This window comes from Natrix helvetica (assembly GCF_964273705.1).
Source record: "Natrix helvetica genome assembly, chromosome: 2".
Classification (NCBI taxonomy): Eukaryota; Metazoa; Chordata; class Lepidosauria; order Squamata; family Natricidae; genus Natrix; species Natrix helvetica.
The window spans coordinates 230,476,670-230,500,290 of NC_138552.1; the positions used below are offsets into that span (position 1 = coordinate 230,476,670).

Sequence of the window (23,621 nt, forward strand, 5' to 3'; positions counted from 1 at the left end):
TTGGAGTTGCTGCAAATTTAGCAAATATTTGACAATCTGGGAAAAGTTTTTTTACCTTGTCAGTTTGGTACTAGACCTTTTTTCAAGAAGCACATATGAGTTCTCTTTTCTTGTTCATTGTTTTTCTCTGAGGCTTTTATGAACTTGCATAACCCTTCTAAGTATTTGTAGTTTCCCTATGTGGTTTATTCTGTTACTGTGAAATATTTTTAGTTGACGGCATTTACTTAATAACTTAAATAATATTTTAAGACTGCTTTTGAATTCACTGTGTCTTTATTTTTAATTTCTATTTTACACCGCTCAGGGATGTGTATGATGTAAGGATGATGTGACACATAGGCATTGTAGAGTTATTGGTGCTCTCTGAGCTTGGTGGTTTGTTTGCAGATGTTTCGTTACTCAGTTAGATAGAATCATCAGTATGGATGATGATTACGTTACCTACGTGGGTAATGAAACGCCTGCGAGAAAACAGCTAAGCTCAGAGAGCAGCAAGAATTCCACAGTTCAACCCTGAGCTATATGTATTCCCTTCTATTGGAGACAGAGATGAATCACCTTTCTCTGTCATGTTTAGTGTTCATTAATCAACCTTGTTTCTTATAGATATAAGTCTGTTTGGCTCATCTTTTTCATACTTGGTCTTGGGACACTCTTGCCATGGAATTTTTTCATGACAGCTTCAGAGGTAAGATAAGGGCGTATGTGTGCATAATTTCTACCAGATTCCAGACCAAGGAATTGCCCATACCACTGATTCCCAGATTGTATGGTTCCACTAAGATTATATTATAAGATGGAAAACCTTCCACTGACCTTTGTTGAAAACACAGTACAGATACTTCTTGACGTAACAACTTTCCGTTTAATGACCATTTGAAGTTAAAATGGCACTGAAAAAAGCTTCCTATGATCGTTTTTCACACTTATGAGCATTGCAGCATCTCCAGGGTCATGGGATCGAAATTCAGTTGCTTGTGCAATTGGTTCGTATTTATGACGATTGCAGTGTCCTGGGATCATGCGACTCACCTTTTGCAAACGTCTGACAAGCAAAGTCAATCGGGAAGCCAAGTTCACTTACCAACTGCAGCGATCCGCTTAACCACTGTGGCAAGAAAGGACATAAAATGGGGCAAAACTCACTTAACAACTGTCTTAGCAACAGAAACGTTGGGCTAAATTGTGGTTGTTAAATCAAAGGGCTGCCCCGTAATCCTTTCTATTTTAATGGGAGTTCAGTGCAGCTAACCCACTCTCTGTTACTCTATGCCAGGGTGTCAAACTCATTTTTATTGAAAGCTGCATCAGAGTTGTGTTTGACCTTGGGGGCTGGGGTGGGGGGGCATGGCCAGCTCAATGTCACTCATGTTGGGAGGTGTCTATGGGGGCCCGACCACTCTGCCAGCGAAAACGGCCCCAAGCTCCATTTTCGGCTGCAATGTCCTCCTGCAACCCTCTGCCAGTGAAAATGGAGGTCGGGAGTGCCACACACACAGCCCTCCCAAGCTCTGTTTTTGCTGGCAGAGGCACTGTGGCCGGTCCTTCGCTGTTTCCAGGGCAGCCCTGTGGGCCACACCTAAACACCCCGTGGGCCAGATCCAGGCCCCGGGCCTTGAGTTTGATACCCCTGCTCTATGCAATGTACGGTAGGTAACTGATCATTTTTAGCCCATTTTCTATCCTCATAACAATTAAAAGTACTGGAGAAATGTGACTCTTTTATACTTGCACATGAAAGGCAGAATTCTTCTGTGTGAACTACTTGGGAAATAAAAGAAAGGTGCTGGGTATTGGAATTGGTTTCCTTCATTGGTTTGCCTGACAAATTCTTTATTTGTTTCCTGTAGTACTTTATCGACCGCCTGAAGGATTCTCACAGCAACATATCATCATTGGATTCCCATGACAATGTGAATGTCACAGGAAAAGAGGTAGTTTCTCTCAAACATTTGCATTCAAACAAGTGAATTCAAGGGGGAATTGTGCAAAGCAGCTGTGCTTGATCTTGAATTCCTCCATTAGGGCAGGTGATTGGAATGGGTCAATGGTTTCAAGCTGTACACTTTGGTAGTTACAAGAGGGACTAGACCAGCGATGGAGAACCTTTTTTGGCTCGCATGCCATAAGTGGGGGGAGTGCAGGGGGGTCATGGCGTGCCGCAACCATAATGCACTATGTGCCCCCCCAGTGCGCATGCGCGCACTACAGGCACGACCCCCATTTTTGCATGTTTCTTGCGCCCTCCCTAGGCTCCAAAGGCTTTATAGGAGCATGGGGAGGGCGAAAACAGCCTTCCCCGCCCCCCCGGAAGCCCTCCGGAGGCTTCAGGGACCTTCAGGAGGCTTCCCTGAAGCATCTGAAGCAGTCCAAACGATCCTCTGAGCAAACCGGAAGTCACTTCCGGTTTGCTCGGAGGGTCGCTTTAAGCGCTCCGAAGGCTTCAGGGACCTTCAAGAGGCTTCCCTGAAGCCTCCGGAGCAGTCAAAACGACCCTCTGAGCAAACAAGAAGTCCGTTCCCGAACCTCTGGTTTGCCCGTAGGGCCGGTTGTTTGCGCTCCGCAGTGACTCCGCAGCAAACCGGCAGCGACTCAGGCATGTCATGCCCCAAACTGATTTCCCGGGCGGCGCCTTTGGCGGTGCCATCTTGTTTTTCAGTTCTGCGCATGCACAGAACAAATTTAATTGCACTGTGCATGCGCAGTTCAAGCGCGTGCACAAAGCGCACATACAAGCGAACCAGCAATAGTACCTGCCGGAACCCACCCCTGTATCTAGCATTACTATTAAGTGAGGGAGATTTGGCTCCTTAATTTTTTGCCCATATATGATTTGCATCCTCTTCCCTCATGAGGCTAAGAGTAAAATTGCTCTTGAATTCTCTGCTGCTACTCTACCACACTGCATTTGAGATATGGAAGAATTCCAGAAGTTCTATCCCTGCCCAGCTACGCTTTGCCAAAGTGTAACACCGCTGTGTCAAAAAGTTACTTACTTCCATTTATGAGGCTGAGGAATAGGAGAGTCAATAAATACACATAAAACTGTTTTGAACGTAATGGAAAAAGATCCCTTTAACTTTTAAGTAGGAAAAAAGTGTGACGGAAGATTCTTGGAAAACATTCCAAAATGCTTGGGAAAGATTCAGTTAAAATGTAGAGTAAAAACAAGGTCCTACGTTGGTTTTTTCCTTTTGTTCGTGAGATTGGTACAAGCATCTTTCTTTAGTTTACACATGTTTGCCACAGGGCTCATGCTGCAGGTTCAGAAAGCTCTGCAGGAAATGGATTATCTGGCACCCTTTCAGCCGGGTTTCAAGGATACATTTGGAACCAACGTAGCATTGATCATGCTTGTGATGGCCTGGCCAGGTGCAAATAGAGATAATATCTATATTGATCCTCTTGCTCTTTCATCAACTTTTAATGCCATTAATCATGGTAGCCTTCTGGATTCGTTCTGGGGTAGGGAGCTGCGGGCACAGGCTTGGGATGGTCCCCCTCCTTCCTCTGGGATCAGATTCCATTGGTGTTGATGTGGGTTGGGGAGGTTGAACCTATTCCTCCTCCTTTGTGCATTTCCTTAGGGCCCAATGCACTCACTCCTCACTCTTATTTAACATCTACATGAAACTACCAGGATGAGTATGCTAATGATGCCTAGTTGTAAATCTCTGTCCTGGCCAACCAAATGATGCTGTGGAGATTCTGTCTCATGTCTGGAAGTTGTAAAGGGGGGGGGAGGCTTCTGAATGGGGGAACAAGAAGCTTCATCCAAACCCTTGAAAGACTGAATGGCTTTGGGTTTTAGGGCACTCTGGATCTGGTGATTTTCCATCTTTAGTTCTAGATAGGATTGCATTACCCCGGACAGAACTGGTGTGCACTCTGGGAGTCCTTCTGGATTCATGGCAGGAGTTGCTGGCAGACATGGCTGGAGAGTTTTTGCACAACTTCATGTTGTTACCAGTTGTGCCTCTTCCTAGATACAGTGGCATCGTACATGGTCACTCGTGCTCTGCCCTCTAGCCGCTCCCCCCCCCCCTCAGTGGATACTGCACTATGCTTTACATGGTGGTAAATTTGAAAAACATCCAGAACAGTGATGGGTTTCCATTTTTTTTACTACCAGTTCGCTCATGCGCGCAACACTTCTGTGTATGAGCAGAAGCATCCAGGTGGGTGGGCGGAGCTTCCCGCCACTGCCACTAAAACCCACCTCTGTTCCAGAAGCTGCAATTGGTCCAGAATGCAGCAGTGCAAATTGTTAGGGCATATCGGTATACCCACATTACACCTTTGCTGCCCAAGCTGCGCTATATTTGAAGAACTTTAACTTAACTTTAACTTTTATTTGATTTCTAAACCGCGCCCTCTCCCAGAAGGGACTCGGGGCGGTGTACAGTCATATTAAAAACACAATAAATATACATAAATATAAATATAGCAATAGATATAGGTGTGGCTGGAGGAGGTAACATATAATTTACTGTACAATAATAGTTAAAGTTCAAATTTAAAATTTAAAAATTTAAAAATTTAAAAATGCATTAAAAACTACCCCTAAAAAACTATCCCAGGATAAAATGTTTGCCAGGAGGTATAAATGGGACTATAAATGGGCCAGGCCAGCTAATTGGAACAGGTGGGTCTTGAGTTTCTGTCGGAAGGAGCGGAGGTCGGTAGTAGTTCTGATATCGGGGGGGGGGGAGGTCATTCCAGAGGGTTGGGCCCATCACAGAGAAGGCTCTACTCCTGGGCGCCGCCCGTTGGCATTGCTTAGTGGACGGCACCTATCTCTAACTGGTTGTTTTTACCCACTCCATCAAATCCGGCAGAAGGATATACACCCTGATCATTAAAGAGGATGCTGTGCCTTCTTAGTTGCAATGCCTCCCCTTTAGAACATCATGCCACCTGAGATTAGATTGGCCTTGATCCTGCTGCCTTTCTGTAAAACTCTTAAGACCTTGGAGTTTTCCTAGTCGGAAGGTAATAGAACTCATGAAATGCATAAACTTCTTGTTCGTGGATTTACCCTTGATGATTCTCTGCTTTTCATTTTTTATTGTTTTGATTATTCCCACTTTGACGTTCATATAGTGTTGGACTCTTAGAGTTACTATCTGAGATGTGCAGTCATATACATTTTAAAATAATAATAATAATAGTTAAATTAAATTGTCAATAAAAAGAAAGGCAATCTGGAAAGGAGACGTTGCAGTACCTGGAGACAGCAGAATACAAGAGAAATAACTGTCAGAAATCACAGAAGAAAAAGACCTGCAAATAGAAGTAGAATGACTGTGGCAAAAGAAGGCAAATATAGGTACCAATAGGTGCCTTGGGTGCAATCCCCAAACATCTGGAGCACCACTTAAAGACCATCAGCATTGACAAAATTGCCAACAGTCAATAATTGCAAAAGGCCGCTTTGCTTGGAACAGCGTACACCTTGCAACAATACTGCCTACAACATTTCCCCATCTTAGGTCCTTGGGAAGGACTCAGTAGATAGACAGAAATGCCAAATCTCATCTAATCGGTTAACTATGCAACTAACCATAATAATAATGATAATAACCCCCTTTCTATTCACTTGCAGGACTATTACAGTCATGCTAACGTGACTGGCACAGGGAAGAAGGAACCTCCATCATACTTGCAGTCCATATTTAACAATGTGATGACATTGTGTGCCATGTTGCCTCTACTCATCTTCACCTGCCTTAACTCTTTACTCCACCAGAGGTATGATCTTTATAGATATTCCAAAATGAAAATTCCAGACTTCAATTGTTCTGAGTCCTTTGATTCCCAGCATAAAGGCACCATTCGGACCAGGTCATTCTCAGTAGGAAAAGAACTTTATTTTCTATTCTGCAAAGACAAATTGGTTTTAGATATTTATGATGATACTCCAAGCATTTGAGTTTTTTCCATACAGTGATCCAGAACAGTCTTAGGAGCACAGTGCCAAAAAGCAAAAAAAAAAGTTTCATTTTGCTGTATTGTCTTTAGTTGTTGTTTTTTTTTGAAGTACATAATTATTTCAGTTTAGCAACATGTTATTTTTGTTTTACATACATGGAACAACTGCTTATATCATAGCTGAACCATAATACAACAGATAATTTATAGGTGCCTATAATGTCTTCATTTATGTTCACAAATTCAACATAGTCGGTCTATATAGCTCCCCAATCTGAGTGTTTCTAGATGTGTGAACTTTAACTCCTTGAAGCATAATCATTGTTGAGCAGTCTGAAGAGCACACATTTGAAGGACTGGAAAAAGCTATTTCAGATTGTGATTATACATCTAAAAAGAGGTTATTCAATGGTTGAAGTTATATCTCAATAGAACTAAGAAGAGGAGTCAAGCTATTCTCCAAAGCACATAAGGTAAGAATAAGAAGCAATGGATGGAAACTAATCAAGGAGAGAAGCAATCTAAAATTAAGAAGAAATTTCCTGACAATTAGAACAATTATTATGATTTTAGAAAGGCAAGGGTTTTTTATCTTTATCTTTTTCCATTTGTTAGGATCCCTCAGCAAATACGGATTGGATCTAGTTTGGTTGCCATCTTCTTGGTCTTCGTGGTAACAGCGATCCTAGTCAAGGTCCCAATGGAGCCTTTGACTTTTTTCATCGTTACTATGGTCAAGATAGTCCTCATCAATTGTAAGTGGTGTTTATGTGTGTGTGTATCTGTAACACATTTATGAATTATTAAAGCGACCACACCTTTTCCATTCTCACAGGTTTATATATACATTTACGGATAAACACATTCTGATGTGCAATACTTCACCCTTACCTGTGTTTGAGAATATAAACTTTTTTTTTAGCATTGAGCTCTTTGTTAGGATATTGAAGTGGGTGGAATGTAATTCTTGCAGATCCAATTTTTGGCAGTGGGAGGATAGGCAAGAGCAGATAGAAACATTTCCCATCAATGATCAACATAGCATGCACACTATGGCGATGTAAGTTACATCCTGCCCTTTGGCCTTGGATTCATTTTATAGTGTTTACTTTCTGTGGATAAGATCTCTTTGCGATTCCCCTTTAAATTGTTTTGTCTTCTCCTTCTCCTTTTCCTTCTTCTTCTTCTTCTTCTTCTTCTTCTTCTTCTTCTTCTTCTTCTTCTTCTTCTTCTTCTTCTTCTTCTTCTTCTTCTTCTTTTTTGACAGCCTTTGGGGCCATTCTCCAAGGCAGCCTTTTTGGATTGGCAGGGCTCCTTCCTGCCAGTTACACAGCTCCTATTATGAGCGGTCAGGGCCTCGCAGGGACATTCGCAGCAGTAGCTATGATCTGCACTATTGCCAGTGAGTATTAAGTATTGCTTTATTGTTTTGGTTAATGCTACATCTTTCAACCCATAAAGCAACCAAGGCGGGGTATACATTATCTCTCTCTGTAATATTGATGTAGAGTTGTACATCACCTACAGGCCTCCTCTGATATTTCAGAGAGCGAGAGTTTTGTTCAGAAGCCACCTATCATTAAGGAAAGAATTGCCACTTTTCTCTAAATCTTTTTCAGCTGGTTCCGAACTAAAAGAAAGTGCCTTTGGTTACTTCATCACTGCCTGTGTTGTGATCATGATAGCTATTGGCTCCTATATCATGTTGCCTCGTCTGGTAAGGTTGCTTTTTTTCTGAAAACAGCCCTGAGTATGCTGTGAGAGTGGGAAAGTGTGGGAGTGTTCTGACATGCAAGCACCTTTGTGCAACGTTTGCCGGGCTCTTCGTTCAGTCCACGAATAATTGGGAAGGTGCCCAGCTTGTTTCAGAAGAATTCCCCTTGTCCAGCCACAACCTGTTTTTTTTTTTTTTGACCCCTGCTTCATTTTCCTTCTACACCACCTAAATAATACTTCAATATTTCCCCAGGATTTTTTCTGCTTTTATTCGATGAAGAATAAGAGAGAATATGCAACTTCTGGTGCTCAGGCTGAGATGGAAACAAAAGTTGATCTCATCAGGAAAGGTAAAAACTAGAGCATGGAAAGAAGGAGGGGTTTGTTTTCATGCCCATAAATGCAGGGTGAAAATACAGTAAGTGGTATACCAGACATTCCCGGGTTACAAATAATATTGCAACCAATGGTAAGGGATGCAGGAAACTGTAAATCAGTCATCTATTGAGGCTTAAAGGCAGCAAATCTCTAATTTAACACATGTAGAGTCCTCATCAGAATCTCAAGGCAATTAAAAAAACGCAGCCTATTTTTATTCTGTTTATTCACTTATTGCCTTCTAATTTCTTCCCAAGTTAGCAAGTTACAATAAAACCCATGTTCGTCATCACATCAATACATATTGATGGCTTAGCATGAGATTTCTTATACATTTTCTACCAGTAATAGTTTCATCTAAGGCTCTCCAGAATAACCAGCTGCCAGCAGCCACTGAGCAGTTTTTTTTAAATTTTCTAGCCTTTGCTATTGTCTTTCAAAAATTGTATGTGAGAAGAAATATACCGACTTTTGAATACCCATCAGTTTAGAAGGCCGGTGATGAAAAAAATGAACTCTTGTTTATTCAGGCAATCTCTCAAAAACACATTTTGAGAAAAACAACTTATTGAAATGCCATAATAGGTTTTACAATCTGTCTGTTCTCAATAGATTTCCCTTATATTCTCCACTGAACTAAACATTTCATTCTGATTTCTGCTGTCAACAACTCAAAATATTTTTTTCATAAGCATTCATAGGCAAAATAGCAAGGACTAAAATGTCACAGGCAGCAGTGACTAAAACAGTTCCATAAAGATAAAACCACTTTGAAATAGCAATTACTGTAGAAGCTTTTAAGAAACCTCTGGGCAGAAAACATCTTGGCCTTTCACCAAAGTGATTCTTGGCCAGTGTCTCTGGAAAGAACATTTCATGACTGAGGACTATTCAGACAAAGTCACTTGCAGTTCAGAATGTAAAGGTGCTTGGAGCAAAGACCTCATTGACACCTAAGACGTGGGCAGGAATGAAGGATAAGAGGCTCTTCTCCAACGTTGGTGGAGAAAGCGGTCATGCACTGGTTAACTCAGTCAGTAACCAACAGAACTGAGTCTACCAAAGTGATGTCATCGCCTCAGAGGAGTGTCCTCCCCCTTTTTTAGACTCAGTTCGATGCGAACTGGCTGTGCTAACTGCTTTCTCCTCAACTTTAGTAGATATTTTAATTACCTTTAATTGGATATTTTTCTAAATTTCGTCCAAATTACATCCAAATTGGAAGGGATCAGGAAATAGCTCCTTAGAGCTAGGTCTCTCAGTTAGCCCCGGGCTTTTTGGAGAGACTCACCAGGGCTTCTTCGAGGCTTCTGCCTCCTGAGCTTACCGGCAATTCAGAGGCTCTCCTGCAAGCAGCACCTCTTAGCAACGGCCGTTGGAGGCCCCATTCAACGCTGCTGACTCCACTGGACTCCGGGCCTCTCCCTCATGCTGCCAAGCCTGCAGCCGCTTCCAAGCACCGCCAAGGCCGCCAGCAGCCACTAAGGGCCACCAGCAGCCAAAAAAAGCCGCCAGCAGCCACTGCAGCCGCCGGGAAGCGCCGCTGCCACCTCCCCTTAGCACTCCCGCCTCATTGGACTGCCGCTACTGCTCCTCTCAGCCTCCGCAGCCTCTCCGCAGGGCCTTTGACGCCCTCCCTTGTTCTGTGGCCTCAGCTACCTCGTGGCGCCTGGCCCATAGGTTCTGTAGCCTCAGTGGCCATTTTGTTTGGGCGCAAAGATCTCTGGTGGCCATTTTGGGAGTTCAAGTAGTCATGAGTACAGACCATGGCCTCGTCTCCTGCCCCTGAGCCACAAATGCCTCTCCCCACCAACAAGATCCCTTCTGCTGGGACCCGCAAACGCAAGCCTGCCCCAGAAACCTCCCCCACGGAGCTCTCTCCCAAGGCCCCCAGGGAGTCACATAGGGGTGTAGCCAAGCCACAGGCAAAGGACAGTGCCACCCAGGTTCTTCCCAGCAAGGCCAAGGCCAAGACCAACCACACTGAATCCCATCTATTTCAGGCCCAAAGGTCTTCTCAGCCTAGTCCTTCTCCTGACTTATCCTCTGATTCAGAGGATGACCTCTCCCCTGCTGCATCCATCATTCAACCTAAGGATGCCAGGGGCTCAGGCAATCTCGCCTGCAGTGGGGATGAATCTGAAGGTTGCAGGAGCATCACTCCGGATGAGGAGCCCCTCTACGTGGAGGAAATTTTCCCTCCCCCCCGCCACCACCGCCGTTCTTACTTACCTGGTATGGCAGACATGATATCTGAGGCCATTGAATGTGGCGTAGCAGCTGCCCTTAAACGTAGGTCTTCTAACCACTCTACTCCGTGCAGGTCTGCTTCTTCTTCTTCTGGTTCCAGACGCAGGGATGGTGATCTCTCGGCTTCGTCATCACATGAGCTCCCTGGCACGTCCAGTCACCCTTCGGTTTTTGGCGAAGAGGAACGTCTGGCAAGAGATTCAGATCTCTCGGAAGACGAGGGTCTTCCTCCTGACACACCTGCATTTGTCGGTTTGTTCAAACCTGCTGTCTCATCAGTGGACCTCACAGAGGCTTACCTCCACGTACCCATTCACAAACAACACAGACGGTTCCTCTGGTTTGTCTATGCGGGCCGTCACTTTCAATATCAGAGTGGTGTCTTCCCCTGATACCATCCCTTCTTCACCAGGGATCCATCCACCATCCCGACCTTTCTTGGCTCCACCTAACCGCATGGAGGCTGAGCGGGAGGTCTTGAGGGCGGCAAACCTCTCTGAGACTATAATTCTAACTATTCAGGCTTCTCGACGCCCGGCCACTAATAGAATCTACGAATCAACGTGGCAGACTTTCAGCACATTGTGCCTTTCTAAAGAGGTTTCGCCCCTGCAGGCTTCGGTTCCCCAGGTTTTGGAGTTCCTGCAACGGACTAGATAAAGGACTTTTGCCTCTCTCTCTCTTCATCAAAATGAGCATCTCTCCTTGCACCCTCATGTACGCTGCTTCATTAAGGGCGTGTCTAATCTCTGCCCTCCTGTCATTCACCGCTTCCCTCGTGGGATCTAACCAAAGTCCTTGACTCCCTCACTGGACCACTCTTCAAGCCTCTCAGGTTGGCCTCCCTGCATCACCTCACATTGAAAACAACCTTTCTGGTGGCTATCACGTCTGCACAACGCGTCTCAGAATTGGCGACCCTTTCCATCCGTTCCGACTTGTGTACTTTTCACTCAGACTGCGTGGTCCTTCGACTTGATCCCACCTTTGTCCCAAAGGTCAATTCGGCCTTTCATCGGTCTCTGGATCTCACGCTACTGAACTTTTGCCCTAATCCTTCTCACAGTCTCAAGCGCAAATGGCACAGGTTAGACGTAAGAAGGGCTCTTAAGATCTATATTGTCAAGACGGCCATCTTTAGGCACACCGAAGCACTCTTTGTGTCTTTCCATCGCACAAACAAAGGTCTAAAGGCTTTTCCATCTATGGTTGGACACTGGATATGATCAACCATAACTAGAGCTTACCTGGCAAGTCACCTCAAGCCTCCATCCAACATCACAGAGCATTCCACACGCAGCATGGCTACATCAGCAGCGTGGACAAGGCAGGCCTCAGTGGAAGAGATCTGCAAGGCAGCCACCTGGGTGATCCCAAATCCTTTATCTGCTATTATAAGATGGACAGAGATGCGTCGGTGGATGCGGCATTTGGCCGGCAGGTGCTTCAACAAGTTCTTCCCTCTTCAAGCACCTAACCCAGTCTCATTCCCACCCGGGGACACGCCCAGTTTTGGTACGTCCCATGCATGGCCGCTGTCTCCACCAATGTTGGAGAACGGGGCATTGGTTCTTACCTGATGCACCCCTTCTCGAGGCAGGTGGAGACAGCGGTCATCCCCACCCTATGGTTCCTGGCCTAGTTCGCAGAGAGAGTTCTGGAGCTAGGCTAGAGTTTCAGAGGATTGAAAGCAGTCGACTAACGCACAGCAGTCTACTTATCTCCTTCGTCACAAAAGCGGGAGGACACTCCTCTGAGGCGATGACATCACTTTGGTAGACTCAGTTCTATTGGTTACTGACTGAGTTAACCCGTGCATGACTGCTGTCTCCACCTGCCTCGAGAAGGGGCGTATCAGGTAAGAACCAACGCCCCATTCGTCAGATACCGTGGCCCTGAATTATGAAGCGTTACAGCATAAAATTGGCCTTTTAAATCAGGTACAGGAGTGGAATGGGGCCAGGGAAAAGATACAGTACTGGTTCAATAATAGTGTGCAGTCCTAATTTCTTCAAAATATATGTATTAAACGTTCATTTTGTCCAACTTGTTCTTTTCATTGGTCCACAGATGTGGTTAATGGTGTTGAACGAAACCACTCTGGGAATGGAGAGTCCCTTGCCTCCAGCGACAGATCTTCGGTCCTTGGCATCTTCAAAAAGGTACTTGACCTATGGATTGGGCCTAGGTGTGGGTTTTCTTTTCACACCCTAATATTCTGCTTCTGTGTTTGTTTAAAACTGTTATCTGGAATTCTATGATTGTATTTGCCTTTGCAAATATCATCATAGGGAGGATAGGGAGCATGATGGCTCAGCGGTTAAAGATGCTGAGCTTGTCAGTTGGGCTGGAAAAATGGCTGCTTGGTTTTGAGACCCTAGCATCACACAACAGGGTGAGCTCTCGTTCCTGCCCCGGTTTCTGCCCACCTAGCAGTTTGAACACATGTAAATGCAGGTAGATTAATAGGTATCATTCTGGTGGGAAGATAAAAGTGTTCACTACACCAAAGGCATATAGCCATGCTGGCTACATTACCACTAAACATGTCTTTGGACAATGTTGGCTGCCTCGGCCAAGAAACAGAGATGAGTGCCATGCCCCAGAGTCAGACACGACTGGTAGGGAAACCTTTGCCTTTATCAATTTGCCTTTGCATATATATTCTCTTTCCTAGATATGGGTTATGGCTGCTTCTGTCTGCTTAGTTTTTACTGTTACAATTGGAGTCTTCCCAGCTGTCACTGTTGAAGTAAAGCCAACTATTGGAAAAGATACACCTTGGGGTAAGTTAAACTTGGGTCTTAAAACTGATTAAGGTGTGCAATGATGAGACCGTTTGTGAATCTTTCAGAACTATCTGCAATCCTGCAATTTTATGTAATCTGAACTCTACCTAAATCCCACAAAACAAAGAACAGACAAAGGGAGACATTTATGGTTCATTGATAGTTGGGGGTTGAATTCTCACGACATTTCACATCACACCATTTCAGTTGGGTCATGTCAGGGTTTTGACTAATCCATTCCAAAACGTGAAATTTCTTCTGCTTCGACTGGCCATTCTGTTCTAGATACATTTGTGTGTTGCTTAAGGTTAATATTGTGATGCAAGGCCCACATTTATTTAAGCTTCAGTTCCTGTACAGGCATTCTGATATTTCCTGTGCAATTTGTTAATACAATCCAAAATCCATTGTTGGGATCTCTCATTGTGATCCATCTAGATCCTGAGGCTGCAAAGTTGGACCCAACCATGATACTCTCATGGCTTCCTTCGCAGTTGAGAAGAAGTACTTTTATTTTCGTTTTTGCTAACTTGCCATGTGTCTAAATAATGAAAATTCCACTTTCCATCTCATGTGCCCCAGCGTATCATTCCAATACCCAGCTGACTTATCCAGGTAGTCTTGGTATTTATACCACTGTTTCTTAATTTAAGTAGAATCTTAGAATCTGTTAATAGAAGCTATATGAAGTTCAGATCACATTCTAAGTCAAGGTATGGCAAGATTACAGAGATGTACCAAGAGTTCACAAACAGTTTCTCTTGTAACCCAAACTTCCTCTGGAAAGCCTAGATCAGTTTACAGAATGTCGCCTGGCAGTCTGCTTAGCCTTAGCTTTATTTGCCATCTGATTTTGAAGGAGCCTCACTATGAGTAAAGATGATGAAGTGTGGGCGAATTTAGCCTGGAGAGTGGGAAGACCTGAAAGAGAAGGATAGGGTGTGAGACAAAGTAGTTAGGGAAATACTGAAACCCAAATAGACTCTATTTACTTTTCCTTATCCGATTAAGACACAATTTGTTTGTTTTCCTGTTTTGGAGGTGTTGCTCTTCCCACATCCATGTACATTTATGTCATTTATTATCCCACAACAGACTATATAGATACTTTATTGTTTATTTTATTTTATTTTTGCACTGTCCAGTTCCACATATTTTAGTGTTCTAGTCCTTAATAATAAGGAAGGGTTTAAAAAAGAATTAAAAATCATTATCACTGTATTACATTAATTGAACAGTGTGATGATAGACCCAAATAGACTAGAGAAGTAATAACAATCAAGACTAGAATTGAAGAAGAATTAAGATTGGTACAAAGCTGTTGGCGGAAAAAAATCAATGTTGAGAAACTATGGGGTCACACTTCTTTCTGAAAACAGCAGGCTCGGAGGTTGACTTTCTAGAATAGATCAGACCAAAAGAAAAGTTTAAAAGGAATTGTTAAGACTACCCAGATCTGTAGATAAGGTGCCGTTTTAGTCTCATGTTTGTCCTTAGAGTCCTCTCCTTCATCAGACCTAAACTGCAAACTCAGATTTTAGGATTCTGTTATGTTTACTTAGAGAAATAGATTCACAAGTGCATCAATAATGACTTGGTAAAAATCCCTCACAGCTTCCTGTGTCATTATTATTATCTGTTTGATGAAGATGGAAAAGAGGACTATGTACTATTTGCCTAGCTAAAGTCATATCAATATTGCCCTCTTGGACACTGTGGCAGACAGAGTCCTTGTCCTGAGACTGACCATGCTTCTTTATTACTCTCTCTTCAGTTTTCTACTTCAGCCCAGTTGCTTGTTTCCTGATGTTTAACATCTTTGACTGGGCAGGAAGGAGCCTCACAGCTGTCTGTGTTTGGGTGAGTATAGGGAAACTGGGCATTTATGGTATTTCACTAATGCACCTTTCTTAAAGTTCAGATGTGTCTTCTGAGCTAGGATCAAGAAAAAAAGGTACTTTTGTGAAACAGTTCTGAGGAAAAAATACAGAAGTATCTGAGAAAGAATGGTATTTTTTGTTCCGTTTTTCCACAATTTACTTATTTTATTTATTCATTAGAATTTGTCAAACGAGAACAAGAATAAAAGAATAAAAATACAGTGTTAGGGACAATAGGCACGTTAGTGCACTTATACAAGCCCCCTCTTCTAACCATTTAAGTATGATGTAGGGTCCGCAGAAGTCAATTTGTTACTGAAACTGAAAATTTGTAGCTGAAACAACTAATCAGGTAGAGCATAACAGACTTTGAAACTCTATTACAGAAATCATATTTTTTACCGTCAAGTTTAGAACGATTTACATTAAGTTTAAAGCAGTTGTTCGTGCGTGTATTATTGCAATTTTTAAAAAAAGTCATTTACAGGTAAAATATTACTGTGTATAATTTTGTATGCAATACCTAGGTCTGACCGCAAGCGACACAGTTCTAAGTTATCCAGACTGAGAATTTCGAGTCTAGTAGCATAGGGAATTCTATTGTGTACAGAAGAATGCAAGACTCTTTTCGTGAAATACTTCTGAACCCGTTCAATTGTACTGATGTCAGATATATGGTGGGGATTCCAAACAGTTGAACCATACTCTTAAGATTGGTCTAGCATAAATTTTATAAGCTCTAATTAGCAATACAATGTTTCCAGAAAAAAAACCTGTGCAAAATTGAATTTACAACTCTTAATGCTTTTTTAGCAATGCTGTTACAGTGAACTTTGGAGCATAGATCGTCAAGTACACATAGGTCCTTGACAAAGTAAGGGTTATCAGTTAGTTCAATGCCACCTAGCTCATACTTGACATTCTGATTACATTTACGAATATGTAAGACAGAGCATTTATTGATCGAAATTTGAAGTTGCCAAATAGATGACCATTCAGACACACAGTCGAGATCATTTTGCAAAACAACAAAATTATCTGTAGCATTGAATAATTTTATGTCATTGGCAAAAATGACGCAATTGCTTTTAAGTTGATCACATAAATTGTTGATATAGAGCAAGAAGAGTGGGGGACCTAAAACGCTGCCTTGCCGAACACCACTGTTAACTGAAGCAGAATTGGACAGCGAGTTCCCTATTTTGACTTTCAGCAGCTAATTGGACAAGAAAGCAGCAATCCACTTGTGCAAAGGACCAGAAATGCTGTAAGAGTTTAATTAACAGCAGTTTATCATGTATTAAATTGAGGCAATTGATGTCACAATTATATACACTGAAAAAGGAAAAATATTAAAGACACTGATCCTGCTGAAGCCATTTTAGAGAAGCTTGACTAAGTTGCTTAATGGTGATTATTGTTTGTATATGGGATATAAAGAAAAGAAGACTGATCTGACAATGGCATAGAAGCTCCATAAAAAAAGATGATAGAATATTCTGAGCTTACCTTTGAATGACAGATGCTAATGGTCATTATATACTCATATGGCAACACAGCAGCAAAGAAGTAAGAAGAGGCAGGAGGCAGACTTTCAAGTTGCTTACTAGTAAATAAAAAAAATCTGAATAATGAGTGAATATCACACAGGTAATTTTTCTACAGCAAAGGTGCCACAAAAAGTTACCTTAACTGTGGAGAGAAGTCTTAAGCTGAAAAATCACTGGGAATCAGGGGTGGTTTCCGGCAGGTACTACTGCCGGGTTTACTCATGGCTGCGCCTCGTGCGCATACGCTTGATACACACTGCATGCACGTCCGCAGTTCAATAAAAATTGTTCTGTGCATGTGCAGAAGCCAAAAACAAGATGGCGGCACCTACGGCACCGGTTCGGGAGCATGGCAGGCCTGGGTCACTGCCGATTGCAGTGACCCAGGCTGCCAAAGCAGTACCGGTTCGGCTGAATCAGTAGGAACCCACCGCTGCTGGGAATTATAAAAGGGGAACCTAAGAAGGGATGAGAGAGAAGGGAAAATACTTCAAGCAAGAAAAATGATTAATGGAAAAAGTAAATCTGTTAGTCTAATTCACTAGACCAGGGGTGTCCAAACTTGGCAACTTTAAGACTTGTGGACTTCAACTCCCAGAATTCCCCAGCCAGCTCTTAAAGTTGCCAAGTTTGGACACCCCTGCACTAGACACATGAGTAACAATGAGAGAAAGGGGAAAAATACAGGGATGACACACTAGTTTGCTTTGTCCAAATAATGTGGCCTGTTTTTTTTCCTGCCATCTATTACCCTCCTATTCGATGAGGGCACTTTAAGTTGTCTAATCAGTAATCCCGCACTCACTATTTACAATTTGCAGTCCACCTGGCACAGCATAGGAGTAGTGTATGGTTGAAGGAAAAAGAAATATTACAGAACCACCCAAGATCTTGAATGAGTATAAAGAAGCCGAAAACCTTTTTCATGGGGGCTGGGAGAAATACATTTCCCCACTGTCACTTCACCTCAGCAATTGAAACATTATGCCAGCCCTTACCTTTCAGGCCAATAGCTTCAGCATAATACTAATAAGATAGATTGATTAAGTTTGCCAGTGTGCAGCAACAGGGCAACTTGTTTAAGTCAGTAAACCTCAGCTGTAAACCCATCCCAGTCCCAGTTTCACCTTTTGTATTGGGATAGGTTATGTTGGCTGTCTTCCCTCCTGCCCAGCCTCTCAGGCTTATCCCAACGAGAAAGATGGGTGGGTGTGCCGAAAATATGTTTACTGAATTTTCTTTGTGGAAAGTTTGACTCCACAGAGATGACGGGTGGGTGGTTTGAGGCTGATGAGCCACACAGATCCTTCCTTTCCTCAGTCTGGCACTTCTTCCTGCTGCTTTCTTTCCTTGGCAAAAAGTCTTATTTTGTATGTCTGCCACAACACACATAGGAAAGGAAGGAGGGGAAGAGAGGGCTTTTCATCCACTTTAACATCTAAAGTGAGTCCCTGATTATCCAGCTCCAAAGGGGAATAGGACTATTTTTGCAACCCAGCAAAACCTCAGAAAGTCTCATTCTATTCCCAGAAGTCTCAATGCCCTGCCAGCGAACATTTATATGTTAAATTGGAACTAACAATCTGGGATATGTTTGGCTATGTCACTCTGTTTTTGGAGAATCTTCTTTTTCCATTTTTTTTTGGGGGGGGAGACGTTGGGACATTTCAGTGACATGATAAGAATCATTTTATTTCTACTCCATTTAAGTAATTACCCTTCAGATAAACATATACTGTACCAGGGACTCAAGTGGCTAAGATGCCGAGCTTGTCGATCAGAAAGGTCAGCAGTTCAGCAGTTCGAATGCCTAGCGCCGCATAACAGAATAAGCTCCCATTACTTGTCCCAGCTTCTGCCAACCTAGCAGTTCGAAAGCATGTAAAAATGCAAGTAGAAAAATAGGGACCATCTTTGAAGGGAAGGTAACAGTGTTCTGTGCACCTTCGGCATTTAGTCATGCCAGCCACATGACCATGGAGATGTCTTTGGACAGTGCTGGTTCTTGGGCTTTGAAACGGGGATGAGCACCGCCCCCTAGAGTCAGGAATGACTAGCACATATGTGCAAGGGGAACCTTTACCTTTACCTTTACCTTAGCTGGCCTGGCCCATTTATAGTCCCATTTATACCTCCTGGCAAATATTTTACCCTGGGATAGTTTTTAGGGGTGTTTCTAATGTATTTTTAAATTTTTAAAATTTTAAATCTAACTTTAACTATTGTACAGTAAACTATTGCTACCTCCTCCAGCCACATTTATATTTATTTTATATTTATATTATGTATATTTACTGTTTTTAATATGACTGTACATATTATATGACTGTACACCGCCCCGAGTCCCTTCTGGGAGAGGGGCGGTCTAGAAATTAAATAAAAGTTAAAGTTAAAGTTAAAAACTCATGTCCAAAAAATGTTTGCTCTCTACAGACATAATCAAATAGTGCAGTATCTTTGCAGTGACATAGGTACGTACATTTACAACCATCTATCAATAACCCTAAGCTATTCAGCAGGAAAAGAATGAGACAGACAAAATAAATGAATATAATCAACTATTGTGTGAAACTGATTGGTAGGCAGAAAATCTTTCGGTGGGCAAAAAAATAACAAGAACCAAGCTCTAACCTCCAGAATCAAGTTCCTTTTAATCAGGAAGCCTGTAAAGTGTTATTTTCTGTTCCAAAAAACTGAGAAGTCAACAATCCTAAGCAAGCTGCTTTTACCTAGACAAAAACTAAAAACCTAGAATACAGCAGGAGGGAAAGTTGGCCTCTTTAATCAGAGTTTGCTGCTAGCTTTCCTCTAATTTATTATCTTAGTCTGAGCCGGAAGCTGCCTGGCTCTTCGGCTTTGAAATGGAGAGGAGCACCGCTCACTAGAGTTGGGAACAATTAGCGCATATGTGCAAGGGGAACCTTTACCTTTAAACATATACTGAATAAGGTAGTGTAACATAATTTGGTTTGCACCCACAGAAAGATGCCATTAGTCTTGATAGATGACCCTAGTAAGAAAGCCAAATGGTATGTTATAGAAGATGGCAAAACATGTCCTGCTTAGAAAGCAAATGTGAATGGTTGATTTAAAATAAAACATATAACCTTTATTTACAATCTTGCATGAAATGATGAGGTTGACATAAATTCTCTTGTTGATTAAAAGTTACCTTTGGCCTGAATCAGACCATCTACCCCATGAGGTCAACGCCATTATTCTGTAACCCCCGCTATCCCAAAAGATGTTAAATTATATCTTTGTGATCCTAGAGATTCATAGCAGTTGTTAACATATCTACTTTGACTGTCTATGAGTTTCCAAGGCTTCAAGTAAAATGGGAACTTTCAAAATCTAACTCCCGTGTTTTATCAGTAAACTGTGGCCTTTTCCAACAGCTTACTGATGAAGCAGGGGATCTGAATTTAGAAAGGGCTCCAGTTCTGACATACCCTGAAGAGGATTTTCTAAATTCAGATTTAATGTTCAGATTTAAACTGCAGATTAATTTGATGCTAACCACAGAAATGCTTTCTTTGGCAGAACGAGCTGTAATGCGATCTAGATACGGACAAGGAGACGGGTTAACAAGTCCTCTGAAGGTCTCCGAAGTGGGGCGTGGGAGGAGTCACCAATGAGTATTAACATGGCCCATTTGCCCAGAGACCGAGGTAGAATTTGAGGCCACTTCCTCTACTCCTTCTCTTGACTCCCCAGATTAACCTCAGTCTTCGGCCCAGAAGGAGTACTTTTTTGGCTCTCCATTTGGTACGAGATAATCATCTTGTCTAATTCGTTTTTTCCTGATTCTTGATTCCTTCCACCTCGCTCATCTGCGCCTCGGCTAATTGCCTTTATTGCACAAGCTGGTCTTTCTGCATTAGCAGGGGGCTCCCGAGCGCTGGCCAGTTGGGGGGGGGAGCCCTAGGCCATGTGCTGCAGGGCGCTGCACCGTGCATTCCCTTTCAGTGGAGGAGAGCACGGAGACAAATTTGAAGAGAGCGGCTCAGTTGGAGCCAGCTCAGATGATCGGACCGCATGATCGGCGGTCGCCATCTTGGACAGCGGCCTTTGTGGAGAGGCGCACATGGCGGAGCACAGGGATCGGTGCTCCGGTTTCAGAGGCCCCAGGCACTCAGGACCATCGCCAGTGCCCAGGAAGGCTTACTTGGGCCTGTACTCTGCTGGAGATCTGGGGAGGGCCCCAGTGGATCGGCGTTGGGCCAGACTTTCATGCTGCAGATGGTTGCACTGTCCACTTGCCAGAGTTGATGAAGGGACATGTTTTTTAGAGTAGCCCATTTGTTTACAGCTGGTTTTTTTTTTTTGAATTATTTTTCCCCTTCCGATTGGTTCATTACTGGTTTTGTGGAATGATTACTCAATGTTTTGTCCCTGACAGTGACCCAGAAACAAGGAACAGCTGTCCTTTCAATCAGTAATTTTTGTTCAAATATATAGGAGAGTGACTATGAAGGAAGTAGATCTGAAGGAAGCAAAGAAAACAAGAAAGCCACAATCTCCAACTCCCTGATCTAAGCTCTGCTCAGCACCCATCACAGATCCTCCTACAAGGCCTCTATGATTATAGGATGTGGCCAATGGTATTTTGGCTGGCAGACCCAGCTCTGGAGCCCTCCAAAGCCCAAGAATGTATGAGGAACAAACTGTTTTTCTGATTTATAATCTGAATTATATACTACTAAAAGTACTTCATGAAACGTAACACCGTAAATCAGTAAAAACAGATTAATAAACGAAATACAATAAATATTAGTATTGCAAAAATTGTTCAAAATTTTTCCTTCGCACGCACACAGTTGAGAAAGAGTGAAACCTTGTGCAAATGGAACTTTCAGATTATTTCTCACAAAGAGTAATAAAATATTGCAGTTTAGGAGAATTTAAAAATATTTTCCCCTAAATATAATAACGTGGGTTAGGCAGGCTTCCAAATCTAGTTAATAGAATAATAATAAAATGTAACCATGACATCATATAAATAGAACAGATATGTCCTTCCATGTCTCTAGTCAGAGAAAATCCTTCATCCTATTTTCACTCTGAATGTTATTATTTTCCTTATTGTTAGTTCCTGATACTTAGATAAATAAATAAAACTGCATGGGCCATATATTTTGTTTTTCTTTCTGATCAAAGATGATAACTCACCACTTTCAATGTGATGTGTTTTATCATTTGAATGCCAACCCGGGAAGAATTCAGTGTAAAAAGTAGCCAAAATAATAGGGAATATATTAAGCTATAGCCTCTCCCCTTAATGCACATGTAATTGCAGAATAAAATCTGGAGAAGCATTCAAAATAATGGCCTCCATCCACAGGATACTTCCTTTCCAATTCTGTTGTTGCCCTAGCATAAAAAAACTCTACTTGGTCTTACCTTTCTACACACAGGTAAACACAAGATCCATCTCACTCCAGATAGAAAAAATATTCCCAAGACAGAAATATGGAAGGATTGAGATCAAAGTAAATAAGTATTGATTGTGTGGAGATCAGTGAAAACATGTCCCCTAATATTTAAAATATTAGCTTCTGTTCTCCTAGTTTAGATATTTCCTAAAGTTACGATCACTGTCATAAAAAAAAGTATATAGCATGTGAAGCTAAACAATTCCACACAATCTCCAGTTGGTGTAAAAACCAGCATTACAAGTAGTCCTTGACGTACAACCCAAATGGGGCCTGCCCATTATGGTTGTAAATCATGGTCATAAAATGGATCACCTTGTGACAGAACCTGATTTTAAAATCTTTGTTGTAGCAAATACAGTGGTCATAAACCAAGCATGGTGGTCATTAAATGAAACCCACTGTTCTCTACGAAGTGTTCTTGCTGAAAACTGGAAGTAAACATTATTTTTTGGCAAAAGCATCATAAATCACATTCATGTTACCGTGGGACATTGTAAACAGCTCTGAATGCTGTTTCCAAGCATCTTCAATGCGCTCACGTGACCATGGGTGGAGAGGCAGGCATCGTAAGTACATTTGATGGGATCCATCATAACTTCAAAGGGTTGTTGAACAGCCAATCATAAGTGATGTCTACCTACATCCACCAATTCAAGGCATCTTATGGCCTAAGACAGGGGTGTCAAACTCGATTTCATTGAGGGCCACATCACGGTTGTGTTTGACCTGGGGGGGACGGGACAGGGTGGGTATGGCCAGCTTGACATCACTCATATCAGGTGGGCCTTTGGTGGCCTGAGAGCTCAGCCAGCGAAAGCTCCCGAGTGGCTATGGCCTCGTGCAACCCTCTGCCAGTGAAAACAGCTCGGGAGCCCTTTCCCTAATCTGTTTTATTAAGTAAAAAATGCCTAACTTGAGTAAACTGCTAACCAGCAGTCTGAGGTAAACCAAACTGGCTTTTCGGTTATGAGAAACCGCTTCCTCAGAATTGCATTGCTCAAATGTAAATAATATTACAAGAAGCCCAACTTATTCAGAAAACATTTCCCATTGTGAAAGTTTTTTCCTGGCTAAAGCAACTCGGTGTCTACAGCTTGTGGCATTACATGCAGGATTCCAAGTGATTCCAATAATTTGCAGGGATTTGGAGAAAGTAGTAATGGATCAAGTTATCATGCTCAAGTCAACTGCGTAGAGAAAGTAAATTCTGAAAGTCTCTTAGTGCCATGGCTAATGGCAGCTACAATAAATGCTGAGTGATAAACCTTTCCAAATAGGTAATTGTAATTTGTTACTGAAAATTCCCTGCCAAGGGAATCTTTTTATAGGAAGATAAAAGGAGGTAGTTACTTCTGCATCCTTTGAATACAAAGCTTGAATGTTCGATCCAGATTAGTTATTGGAGAACTGCTCTAAATCTTGTGAAAATAATCAGCTATGATATTTAAAGGAGTCTAAGAAGAAAAAAATATTTTATATATACTGGATATCTCACATAAAAATGGTTAAGAGTTACTTAGAGTTGCTTTGTTTTTGACAATGCAGTTTAGGTGTTAGAACATGCCACATTCTTGGTAAGCATTAATATGACTCTGGCTTTATCACCTGTTAAAGATAAAATCTTAGCTGTACCCCTTATCATTAAGACAATAAGAATTATGGATCTTTTGAACATAACAAAGTTAT

General features: G+C 42.3%; 1 protein-coding gene across 7 annotated transcripts in view; it reads left to right on the plus strand.

Annotated features, from left to right (window-relative positions):
* SLC29A1 (solute carrier family 29 member 1 (Augustine blood group)) overlaps positions 1 to 23,621 on the plus strand; it is an 89,258-nt gene that overhangs the window by 64,069 nt on the left and 1,568 nt on the right. For all 7 annotated transcript variants that reach the window (XM_081942238.1, XM_081942240.1, XM_081942241.1 and 4 more), the window contains 10 exons: positions 610 to 691; positions 1,854 to 1,937; positions 5,609 to 5,754; positions 6,550 to 6,689; positions 7,202 to 7,336; positions 7,554 to 7,651; positions 7,904 to 8,000; positions 12,349 to 12,440; positions 12,956 to 13,064; positions 14,842 to 14,927. In XM_081942238.1, the coding sequence (XP_081798364.1) occupies positions 610 to 691; positions 1,854 to 1,937; positions 5,609 to 5,754; positions 6,550 to 6,689; positions 7,202 to 7,336; positions 7,554 to 7,651; positions 7,904 to 8,000; positions 12,349 to 12,440; positions 12,956 to 13,064; positions 14,842 to 14,927 (1,069 nt within the window). The remainder of the gene's footprint in view (positions 1 to 609; positions 692 to 1,853; positions 1,938 to 5,608; positions 5,755 to 6,549; positions 6,690 to 7,201; positions 7,337 to 7,553; positions 7,652 to 7,903; positions 8,001 to 12,348; positions 12,441 to 12,955; positions 13,065 to 14,841; positions 14,928 to 23,621) is intronic.